Source organism: Bufo gargarizans, chromosome 6, assembly GCF_014858855.1.
Source record: "Bufo gargarizans isolate SCDJY-AF-19 chromosome 6, ASM1485885v1, whole genome shotgun sequence".
Lineage (NCBI taxonomy): Eukaryota > Metazoa > Chordata > Amphibia > Anura > Bufonidae > Bufo > Bufo gargarizans.
This window is the reverse complement of record NC_058085.1, coordinates 105,958,225-105,970,690: the sequence shown is the minus strand read 5'-3', so window position 1 is coordinate 105,970,690 and position 12,466 is coordinate 105,958,225. Positions and strand designations below refer to the sequence as shown.

The 12,466-nt window shown below is 45.4% G+C and overlaps 1 protein-coding gene across 1 annotated transcript in view; it reads left to right on the top strand.

Annotated features, from left to right (window-relative positions):
* Nucleotides 1-5,840: 5,840 nt before the first annotated feature.
* BRCA1 (BRCA1 DNA repair associated) overlaps nucleotides 5,841-12,466 on the top strand; it is a 134,928-nt gene continuing 128,302 nt past the window's right edge. The window contains exons 1-2 of the mRNA XM_044299957.1: nucleotides 5,841-5,876; nucleotides 10,558-10,650. Coding sequence (XP_044155892.1) covers nucleotides 10,571-10,650 — 80 coding nt within the window. The 5' untranslated portion in view covers nucleotides 5,841-5,876; nucleotides 10,558-10,570. The remainder of the gene's footprint in view (nucleotides 5,877-10,557; nucleotides 10,651-12,466) is intronic.

The following is a 12,466-nucleotide window of genomic DNA, read 5'->3' as shown; positions in this document are numbered from 1 at the left end:
TGGGCACAAAACGGCGTCAGCCCCTTGGCCACAAAGGTACCGGTACTGGTAATTTGTATATCTATAAAATATATATTTTTTGCAATAAATAAAACACAGGCCCCTCCTCCGCCCCTCTATCATCATTGGTGGCAGCAGGCAGCACAGGGGGGAGGGAGGGACTGCTTCACCTGTGCTGCCTCATACCCGGCGTATAGGATGACCCCCGACTTTTGAAAATAATTTCTAGTGTTAGAAAGTCGTCTTATACGCCGGAAAATACGGTAGTTAAACTTTGGACTGCCACGACACCTCCTACCAAATCTATTACCTAATTCTGTCTGTCTATCTGTCTGTCGATCTGTCTTTAACAGAATTACATGTGAAAAATGGTGGTACCCTAAGATACACAGGAATTAGATATGGATCTAGGTGAATGGAATAAGTGGAGAATATAGTTTTCATACTATAGCTCAAAAGTCAAACACAATTGATAAGAACTGTAATGTTGATAGAACAGCGGTGCAGTATCTGTCACTGTTTTAAATATATCTCAGTGATGTTTCGGATTTCTATACTACAATTACAAGCCCTACTTTTACTTTAAAATGACACTAAACTCAGGAGTTAACTGTTAAAAATGCATTCAAGCACCCCAACTATTTAGGGAAATGTATTTTATTTGTGTATCACTCGGCTGTATATCCTCCAATCATCTCTAAATTGGTGCTGATACTGTACTTTTTGAAAGGCTACCTTTCCCCCTTATGTCATATAACCTCATATCTCTGTAATTATATGAGATCTAACGTTGAAACCACTTGATCTTACCGGATCTAACAAAGGCCTATTACTCTGCATCAAATTTTACCAGAAAATTGCATGTGGGGGGCTAGCCCCCCCTGACGTAATACCAAATATCCATAATATCTCTGTAATGATATGAGATCTAACGTTGAAACCACTTGATCTTACCGGATCTAACAAAGGCCTATTAGTATGCATCAAATTTTACCAGTAAATTGCATGTGGGGGGGCTAGTGCAGTGTCCCAGGGGGTCAGTAGTGTATGTTGGGCTTTGTAGTGCAGTTTGACTCACTAACCTGGGATCCACTGTCGTCTTCAATGGGGCAGATACTGGAACAGGCAGGTGATGAAAAGTTCGTGACGCCAGTGTCAATTAAACGGTGACACGCCGTGTAGGGTATGGTAAAAGAATGAAGCAAGCACAGGATAGCCAACAAAAACTGGAACTTTTACTGAATATCAGTCAGGATAATACATGGACGCAGGTAGAGCACAGTTCCATGAAAGACGGTTGGTTTTCCATAAAGATACAGGTGGTTCTTGGGAATTACAGAATGGCCGGTCTTAGCAATGTATAATACAGAGTGTTGATTGCAGGAGATGCAGTACAGGCGGCTTGCACACTATTCCTGACTGGTCCTGACACATGTGACTTTCCCTCCAAGGTCTAATGCCCTTTATCTGGCGTACCCTTGAAGCTGTCCTTATCTAGTACCTCCTCTGTTATCTTGAGTACCTCTTGCTTTATCTGATCGGCCTCTGTGGTATTCTGTGTCTTGGCTGATGGCTTACTTATGCTGTTTCATCTGAACGGATGATGACTCAGGAGGGGAACCTTCTCCTTGGATCCGGAACCCGGTTACAGGGCCTTTACCACCCTCTCCTAGTCGGCAGGCTTCAGGCCTGCTCTGCTCTCACAGGCCCATAGCCTGGCCTTCTCTCAGACACAGGATCATTTCTGACCTCTGCTCCCACTGTCTGTCTCTCCTGCTACTACTTCCTGACTGGGCCTTATATAACCTAGGGTTCCCTAGCTCCCTCTAGTGACTCAGAGCTGGAATGACACCCTAGCCGGCCTGCATATGCACGTTTCACAGTAACAGGAAAATACATAGCATGACATTATAAGATGTTTTATACCAACCTCCCCTTAAATACAGGGGGAACGACAATACCCAAGTGACCCTTCTGTAGTGACGGGGTATTACTCTCCCGTACACTACACTAGCCCCCCTATTTAATACTACCTAATATCTGTATTTTTATGTGAAATATATCTGTAATTAAATGAGATCTAACGTTGAAACCACTTGATCTTACCGGATCTAACGAAGGCCTATTAGTATGCATCAAATTTTACATGAAAATTGCATGTGGGGGGGCTAGCCCCCCCTCATTAATCACTTAATAAGTCTGCAATTATGTGAGATCTAACAAAACAACTAGTTGATCATACCTGATCTAACAAATATCTTCCAAAATAGCTAATTGTTTGGTCAATTTTTTGATAAGGGGGGGCTGATGACGGGTTAGCCCCCCCTGCAAATAACTGTTAATATCTCTACTTCTGTATGAGATCTAACGCAAACAACAATTGATCTAACCTGATCTAACAAAGATCTAACCAACTGCACATATTTTGTTCAAAAATTTTGATATGGGGGGGCTAACACGGCTGAGGTCCCTTAAAGGGGTTATCCAAGATCTACAATCCTCCCCCCCCCATATGCCTGGGCCCATCACAGAGGTTGTACTGTTCTGGTTCTGGCCAAGCTGCCAGTTCGGTTGATGTACTGCTCCAAATTATTTAAGATACGTGCACGGAGAGATCAGACAGACAACCCTCTGCATGGGGTTAAAAAGGATCTCTGGTTTATTTCTGAAAACAACAGACAATACATAGTTTTCACGAGAGGAGGGAGTGAGAGGGGGGTGAAAGATAAAGTATATATTTTCTATTGGCTATGAATTCTACACTTTTCTGTAACCTTGACGGCCAGAGGAAATTCCTCCTCCCCCCCCCCTTGCTCCTGGGTGAAACCGTTACTACTTCTTTCTTTGTAACTGCTTGCTTGAGCTGAACGGAAACCACAAAGAAACACATGATAAAAACACAAAGTAAGATTCTAGTTTATAGGTGTTGGCTGAATGCCTGGCCGCCATCTTAGCTCAACAAGCAAGTATCCATTTTGTATCAATAGTCCATAACAGTACTTACTTACGCCATGGCACCCACGTTGCTTCTGATGCCCGCACAGGCCACAGCTGCATATCTCCGTCGCACGGATGAAAACATCGAATGAGCCTCCCTAGCGTCACCCGCGATGCTAGGGAGGCTCGTTCTTGTCGTTGCCTGCTATTGGCTGCCTCCCCCCTGGCCGGATGGTTTCATCCACGTGACGGGGAGATGCATTTCAATGGGGCTGCAAAAAACTGAAATAGCTCTGTGTGCATTCCGTATCCGTATGTCCACAAGTCTGTTAAAGAGGACCCTCACCGCTCCTGAAAGGCCTGTTTTAATAGGTTCATGCATTCCCCCTGTAATAACAATTCTGGAGCATCTATTCTTATGACTCTATGTCGTGCCATTCCTTTATTATTTCTACTAGAAGTTATGAATGAATTGCTAGCAGTCTAAAAGAATGGCACGACATAGAGCCATAAGAATAGATGCTCCAGAATTGTTATTACAGGGGGAATGCATGAAGCTATTAAAACAGACATGTCAGGGGCGGTGACCGGACCTCTTTAAAGAGGTATTCCTATCACATACAATGAGGGCACATCGATAAGAGGTGGGACAAGGTGAAAGGAGCAAGGAGAGCTGTGGCTGGAGGACCCCGGATTTCACACCTATCCTAGTGATATGCCCCGATTGTATGTGATGGCAAAACCCCTTTAAGTAAAAAAAAAAATAGAACATATCCTATTCTTGTCCATTTTGTGGACAAGGCTAGGCATTGTTATAATGGATCCACAAAAAAAAGGATGTAAGATGAACGTCACATGGATGTCATCAGTTTTCTTTTTTGTGGATCCGTATTTTGCAGACCGCAAGATACATATGGTCGTGTGCATGAGCCCTTATACCTTATCTCTGTGGAGGCTGCAATCCTGACTTTGGCTCACAATCACTGATGGAAAACACTTAAACGCTGAAGTGTGAATAAAGTTCACATCACTGTTAATTTTTCCGTTCTTCTGATCCCTCAGAAGAACAGAAAAATAAAGAAAAAACGGATCCTGTAAAAAAAATATATGAATCCTGAGTATCAGTTATGCACATTTGGCATCCATTTTAGCCATTTCCATCTAAGATACGTTATTTTAGACAGAAAAACGCAGGAAATGGGTAAAACGGATACCTAATGTGCATAAATTAACATAACGGAAGCTTAAAATATAGTAGGACTTCAGTAAACGATTTTAGTAATCGAGTATTCTATTGATTATTTTTTACGATTAATTGAGTAATCTAATAAGAAAAAATTAATTTCTAAAAACTCATCAAACCCCCTGCCATCAGTCCCCAACACCTTTCATTCCCCCCTGTATGATCAGCCCAAGTGCTGCAGTTCCCCCCAGTGCCATCAGCTCCATTCCACCGCTCCGTGGTCACGTGACACATACGAATCCTCAATGCAAAAAATTAGCATTGAGGATTTTTTGTGTCGAATTACTCGTTGCAGTCTTAAAATATAGGATCCGTTTTTTTTCTGTCCTTCCAACGGATCAGAAGAACGGAAAAATAAACGGTGATGTGAACTCAGTCTTAGGGCTTATCCACATTTCTGTGTCACTTTCAGGTCCATGAAAAAAAGCTTCCTTGACGCATCCGTTTTTGGTCCGTGCATCGGTTTTTACCCTCTGTATGTCATCCGTAGTCCACAGATGCTGCTCAGCCCAGAGCATCAGTGGTCAGTGCCACAAGGATGCCATCTGTGTTGTGTCCGTCATTTTCACAGACTTCGGCCTCTTTCACACTTGCGGAATTACACGCCGGATCCGGAAAAACGCAAGTGTACTGAAAGCATTTGAAGACGGATCTGTCTTCAAAATGCGTTCAGTGTTACTATGGCAGCCAGGACGCTATTAAAGTCCTGGTTGCCATAGTAGGAGCGGGGAGCGGTATACTTACAGTCCGTGCGGCTACGGGGCGCTCCAGAATGACGTCAGAGCGCCCCATGCGCATGGATCACGTGCCATGCGATCACGTCATCCATGCGTGTGGGGCACTCTGGATCGCTCCGGGAGCTGCACGGACGGTAAGTATGCTGTCCCCCGCTCCCCACTACACTTTACCATGGCAAACAGGACTTTAGCGTCCCGGCAGCCATGGTAACCATTCAGACAAAGCTAAACGTCGGATCCGGCAATGCGCCGAAACAACGTTTAGCTTAAGGCCGGATCCGGATCAATGCCTTTCAATGGGCATTAATTCCGGATCCGGCTTTGCGGCAAGTGTTCAGGATTTTTGGCCGGAGCAAAAAGCGCAGCATGATGCGGTATTTTCTCCGGCCAAAAAACGTTCCGTTCCGGAACTAAAGACATCCTGATGCATCCTGAACGGATTTATCTCCATTCAGAATGCATTAGGATAAAACTGATCAGGATTCTTCCGGCATAGAGCCCCGACGACGGAGCTCTATGCCGGAAGAAAAGAAAGCAAGTGTTCCATGGGTGTGTTTGTTATCCCTGCAGGAAATCATTGATCAAATCACTTAAGTGTGAACTAGACTCAGAACTTGTAACATTTCCTTCAAAATATCCTAATAACGTCAAACAGTAGAAACTTATCTGCGCAAAAACTAGTTTGAAACTACAACAAAATGTCTTCCGCACAGCAGACAATAAAATAACACACAGGACTCCACCTACTGCGCGGCCAGCAACGCGACATATTTGGGCATGGGGGCGTGATCGATGAGAGCTAGGGATTGGCTACTGGATGCGGCTTATAAACCACGCCCACCAATATGTGCTTTACGGTGAAATGTGTATTGGCCAGAGCCAGGAGGGAGGGTTTTGTAATGTGGAGGCGTGGTCAGTGGAGGGAGCGCGGGAGTGTTGAAGAGCGGGATCCGCTGCAGGTACTGGTTCTGATGTTTATGTTTGGGGTTAGGTGGGTGCTTCAGAGCCGGACAGACGAGCGGGCTTCTGCCTGCGGGTGTATGGACTGTGCGGGCGGGTGATCATGACACATGATCGTAACTACATATACAAGAGCGCAATGGGGCTTCAAGTGTCGTAAAATTGGAATGATCGGTGCCATGCTGGGAGTTGTAGTGTCGCGGGTGGCACAATCCCTAGTACCACAGTGGTACAATATCTTCGCCTTTATGCTGCTGTGACATAGAAGGTGTGAGCGACTGGTATGGCACAATGAACTAAGAAGTGGGCGTTTCCTGAGCAGTGCTGTAGTTGCCGGTGCCAACAGCCAATTAGGTTGTAGATCACATTACGTGAAGTAGCTTTGGAAAATGGGAGCTGGACCCTGATTGGTTGCTATGGGAAACGCCTGCATTTTGTGTCCCTTTTCATGTTTCTTCATCCAGTATGGACGCACAACACAAACTACATTGTCTCAGGATTAAAATGTTGTTGTTTTTTTTCCCCTAAGGGTCCTTTTTTAAATCCATGAAATAAAAGGAAATCAAAACATACAATAATCTTCATTAAAAAGGACATTTCAGGCAATATGTGTATATGAAAGAGGGGAAGGACCTTCAAGTAAAAAAGATGGTTCTGTATCGAATCCTGAATGGAACTCCAGGTTTGGCGGCCATCTTTGGAATGACAGAAAGTGCCGCCATATTGGTTGTCAGCTCCTGGAAGGTTATCATTGTGTCAGTCAGCATGTTCTGCTGTTAACCCTGTACGCCGCCGTTCACGTTTCCATTAGGTGTTTCTGCTGTTCTTCTTCATGATAGGTGCTGAACAATGAAAATAATGGAGGCGCCGTGTCCATTTTATGATGGACACAAATGGCACTCGGCGGCCACATCGGTATAATGGTCTCTCAGGTTACGCTAGTTTCACACGAGTGTTGTTGGATTCTGGCAGGCAGTTCCGTTGCCGGAACTGCCTGCCTGTTCCTGAAATCCATATCCAAACGGATATCACTTGTTTCTGGATCCGTCTGACAAATGCATTAAAAATACCGGATCTGTCTCTCCGCTGTCATTCGGATAAACGGATCCGGTATTTATTTTTTTTTCAAATTTTTAAAGGTCTGCGCATGCCGGATTCGTCAATGCGGCCATTTCCTGAACACTTGGTACCAGATCTGGTATTAATACATTTCAATGGAAATTAATGCCGGATCTGGCAAGTGTTCCGGAATTTTGGCCGGTATGCTGCAGTATTTACTCCAGCCAAATATCGTAAAAGGGACTGAACTGAAGACATCCTGAACGGATTACTTTCCATTCAGAATCCATTAGGACAAAACTGATGCGTTTTTTTCCCCCGGTATTGAGTCGCTATGACGGAACCCAATACCGGAAAACGTTAATGCATTTTACTGGAGAAAATGGCGCAGCATGGATGAGGCCTCATATTCACACGTTATGGACAGAAGTCACCGTGCTTGTCCGCTTCTGACATAGGGCGGTCTTATGGCTTCCAGGGTTATTTACCTGGTCAAGTGTGATGGAATTTGACTGCGTCTGACACGGATGTGAACAGGGCCTTAGGCCTCTTTCACACGTGCATCCTGGATTTGCTCCCGATGCGTCTCGTGTGCATTGCGGGAAAACCGTGCGAGTAGGCATGCAATAGCAATCCGTTTTGACTGCGATTGCGTTCGGATGTTCAGTTTTTTCCACGCTAGTGCAATACGTTTTGCACGCGTTTGAGAAAAAACTGAATGTGGTACCCTGACCCGAAACTCTTCTCTGAAGTTTGGGTTAGTTGTAGTGTAGATTTTATTATTTTCCCTTATAACATGGTTATAAGGGAAAATAATAGCATTTTTAATACAGAATGCTTAGTAAAATGTTGATTAAGGGGTTAAAAAATAAAAAAAATTCACCTCATCCACTTGATCGCGCAGCCAGCATCGTCTTGTTTCTTCTTCTTTCAGGACCTACAAAAAGACCTTTTGATGACATCCACGTGGTGAGCGTGAGGACGTCGGCGCAGGTCCTGCTGAATGAAGATAGAAGATCCAATTACGTCATCAAAGGTCCTTTTGCAGGTCCTGAAGAAAGAAGACGATGCCGGCAGCGCGATCAAGTGGATGAGGTGAGTTAATTGTTTTTATTTTTTAACCCCTCAATCAACATTTTACTAAGCATTTTGTATAAAGGATGCTATTATTTTCCCTTATAACCATGTTATAAGGGAAAATAATACTGTGAAATTTACAATTATCAATTTTTTTCCGGTCTGTTCTGCATTTTGCGGATTGCACACAGACTCATTCATTTCAATGGAGCCACAAAAAATGCGCACCCTTTGGTGTCCTCATCCGTGTGTCCGTTCCATGGCCCCGCAAAAATGATAGAACGTATCCTATTCTGGTCCATTTTGTGGACAAGAGTATGCAGTGTTAGGCCTCGTGCACACGGCCATTGTGCGGCCTTTCCGTGCATTTGGGACCGCAATTTGCGTTCCCCAATGCATGGGCAATGTCCGTGCGGCGGCCGGGACGGATCGAGACCCGTTCAACTTGAATGGGTCCGTGACCCGTCCGCACCGCAAAAAAATAAAACATGTTTTTTTTTGTGGCGTTGAGGCACGGAGAGAAACACCACAGAAACACTCCATATTGGTTCCATGCCACCGTTCCGCTCCGCGGCTCCGGATTGCGGACCCATTCAACTGAATGGTTCCGCATCCGTTATGCGGGGAGCACACGGCCGGTGCCCGCATATTGCGGTGCATGAGGCCTTACAATGGGCCCCACGAAAAGTGCCGGATGCGCATGGACTGCATTCATGTTTTGCAGATCCGAGATTTGTGGACCACAAAATGGATACGGTTGTGTGAATAGGCCCTAAGGCTGAGTTCTCATCACTGATTAGCTTTTCGTCCTTCTGATTCATCAGAAGAAGAGGAGAGGAAAAAAAAAATGTTCCTGTTGCATCAGTCGCCATTTCCATCTAACCCTGTTTTTTAGATGGGGGGGCTCCAATCCTGGTTTTAGCTCACAATCACTGACGTGTGAATGAGGCATTGCGAGCCAAAACCAGGTCCGGGTCAAAAACACAGAACAGGAGGAAATATTTCCATTATACCTAATCTCTGAGTAGACTTCACTACGGATTTTGGCTCATTAATAACTGATCAAATAACTGAAGTGTGAACTCGGCTATAGGCCACTTTCATATTTTGGTCAGTATTTGTAATTAACCAAAACGAGGAGTTGAACCTAAAATATGGAATAGGTCCAGGTTGTTCCTCTATGCTTTTTCTATTTCATTGTTCCAGTCTTGAGCCATACAGTGGCAATAGACGTAGCGGTAATAATAGTAAATGTATTGTCATGTATGCCAAGCTTTATTGATCGGCGGGTTCCTGCCTGGATCTCCATGATCTGGGAACAACATTTCATGTGACAGCTGCCTTTCTCGGACCGACCGCGGCTTGGCTGACCCATGCGATCTTCACCATAGTGATGTATGATGCTGCGAGTTCCAGCCCGACCAGCCTACTGTCAGATACTCAAATGATGCTGTGGGCGCAGGACAGTAGAACCTTGGTCAGTCGTCGTTGAGCGTCAGTCAATCCAGAAAATGTCTGTTTTTCTGTGACCACACTCATTCATGTGAAATTCCCCTTAGAGGGGTTATCCAGGAATAGATGATGATGACCACCTATTTTCAGGATAGGTCATCATTATCATATCGGTGGGGGCTTGAATACGAGCACCCCCACCGATCTTGTGTTTTAGGCACTCAGCAAAGCTCTGGTGAGCGCAGCCAGCTCCCGGCAGCTTTCCAAGCACAGCGCCATACATAGTACAGTGGCTGTGCTTGGTATTGCAGCTCAGACCCATTCACTTCAATGGGCTGTGCTGCAAATAGAACATGTGACTGATTGATGTACTGTGACGTCACATGGCCTAGGTAGGACAAGGCAACGGCTCTCACGAAGCATCGGCCTCTTCTAACAGATCATCAGAGGGGGGTCCTGAGTGTTGGACCTCTGCTGACCAGATATTAATGACTTATCTAGAGGAATTACTGGATAACCCCTTTAATTTGTCCTTGCACAGCTGTCTTCCAGTACCCTAAGGCTGGTTTCACACGGGCGTTGCGGATTGGGGCCGGATGCGTTCAGTGAAACTCGCACTATTTTGCAAGCAAGTTCAGTCAGTTTTGTCTGCGATTGCGTTTAGTTGTTCAGTTTTTTTCCCGCGCGGGTGCAATGCGTTTTGATGCGTTTTTCACGTGTGTGATAAAAAACAAAATGTTTACAAACATCATCTCTTAGCAACCGACAGTGAAAAACGCATCGCACCCACACTTACTTGCGGATGCAATGCGTTATTCACACAGCCCCATTCACTTCTATGGAGCCAGGGCTGCGTGAAAAACGCAGAATATAGAACATGCTGCGATTTTCACGCAACGCAGAACTGATGCGTGAAAAACAATGCCCCATTGAAATGAATGGGTCAGGATTCAGTGCGGGTGCAATGCGTTCACGTCACGCATTACACCCGCGCGGAAATCACGCTCGTGTGAAAGGGACCTACGTTTTTTGTTGCTACCTACTTGACCTGTTTGAATATCCTTTTGACTTATTGTTGTTCTCTCATTTTAGGTCAGACTAGAAAATGACCTGTGCCACCATGGATGTTGAGGACATTCACAATGTCCTGTCCGTCATGCAGAAGAACTTGGAATGTCCCATTTGGTGAGTGTGAACTCATAGGAGTTAGACAGAAGTGCTTTGTGTCCTTGTGCTTTAAAGGGGTTTTGCAAGATTTTTAATTTTTTTTGTAGTATCTCTACACCATGAACCAACCACCGATCAGCTGTTTGAGAAGGCACCGCACCCACAGTAGCGCCGCAGCCTTCTCTTAGCTCACCATGCAGAGCTGTACATTGTATAGCGGCTGTGCTTGTTATAGCAGATCGGCTGCATTGACTTCAGTGGGGCTGTGCTGCGCCTAGGCCACGTAACCGAGGAACATGACATCACTGTCCTAGGGAAAGCTGAGAGAAGACCGCGACACTACTGCGAGTGCTGGTGCCTTCCTGAACAGCTGATCAGCAGGGGTCCCAGCTGTCGGACCCCCACTGATAAGATACTGATGACCTGTCCAGAGGATAGTCTCGGAATCACATGCAGTATTTGTGGCAGTGTTGAGGGTCAAAAACTGCATGTGTGATTTCAGCCTTAGGCCTCTTTCACACGAACGATACGGATTTGGTCCGGATGCGTTCAGTTAAAAACGTGCGATTTTGCACTCAAAATAAGTCAGTTATGTCTGCGATTTGCGTTCAGATTTTTCCACGCGGGTGCAATGTGTTTTAATGCGTTTTTCACGCGCATGATAAAAAACGGAAGGTTTACAAACAATATCTCTTAGCAACCATCAGTGAAAAACGCACTGCATTCGCACTTGCTTCCGGATGCAATGCGTTATTCATGCAGCCCCATTAATTTCTATGGAGCCAGGGCTGCGTGAAAAACACAGAATATAGAACATGCTGCATTTTTTTTACGCAACGCACAAGTGATGCATGAAAAACAACGCTCATGTACACAGACCCATTGAAATGAATGGGTCAGGATTCAGTGTGGGTGCTATGCGTTCACGTCCCGCATTGCACCGGCGCTGACAACTCGCTCGTGTGAAGGGTCCTTAGACTTCCATTCTTGTGATTCCAACACTTTTAGAAAACCCTCCTTGGCCATGAGAAGTCGCAAAAAAACTATAAGAGCATGCAACCTTTTTATGGTGCAAACTACACCAACAAACTGTAGAATGCATCCAGTGATTGTGCCAAATTCTGCACATCCATTTGGATAAATGTGTTAGTTTGTTAATGAAATGAATTGTGCGATGTATTGATAACCCCCCCCCCCCCCCCCATTATATGTATGTGGACTTTATGGACTGCTTGATTGCCTTCAGAGAGAGACCCGTATTGTATGACAACATAGTAATACTTTAGTCATAAATTTAAAGGCAATGTCCAACAACACAAAACACTGACCGCAAAGTGTGTCCAGGTCAAACACCACTAGCCTGTTAAGTCTTGCCGTTGCAGTGCCACAAGTACCCTCGCCAGAACGGAAGTGGTGAGGTCACATAACTGCTGTAGGCAATCTGCAGACTTACAAAAAAAATTGTTTCTCATCCGTCTCATTGGGGGACACAGGCTTGACCATGGGTATAGCTGTTGCTGACAAGAGGCGGACACTAAGCGCAAAAGTGTGAGCTCCTCCCTTCAGCTATACTCTTCCTACAGGGACTAAGCTAATGTTTTAGCTTGGCGTCTGTAGGAGGCAGACCTCCCTGCTTTAGCGGGAAGCCTCAGGCAGTCAGTAAAACTGCCTGCACTCCCACCCAGGAGACGGGAGACCACGGGGGTCACCCAAACCCCCTGCTCCTTCCCGTGCTCCGGAAGAAAAGGAGGACCAGAGGCTCCTGTAAAAACCCCTGTCTCCCGCCAGCATTCACATCACCATGACCGCCCACCGCAAGTCCCCTCTGTTTCCG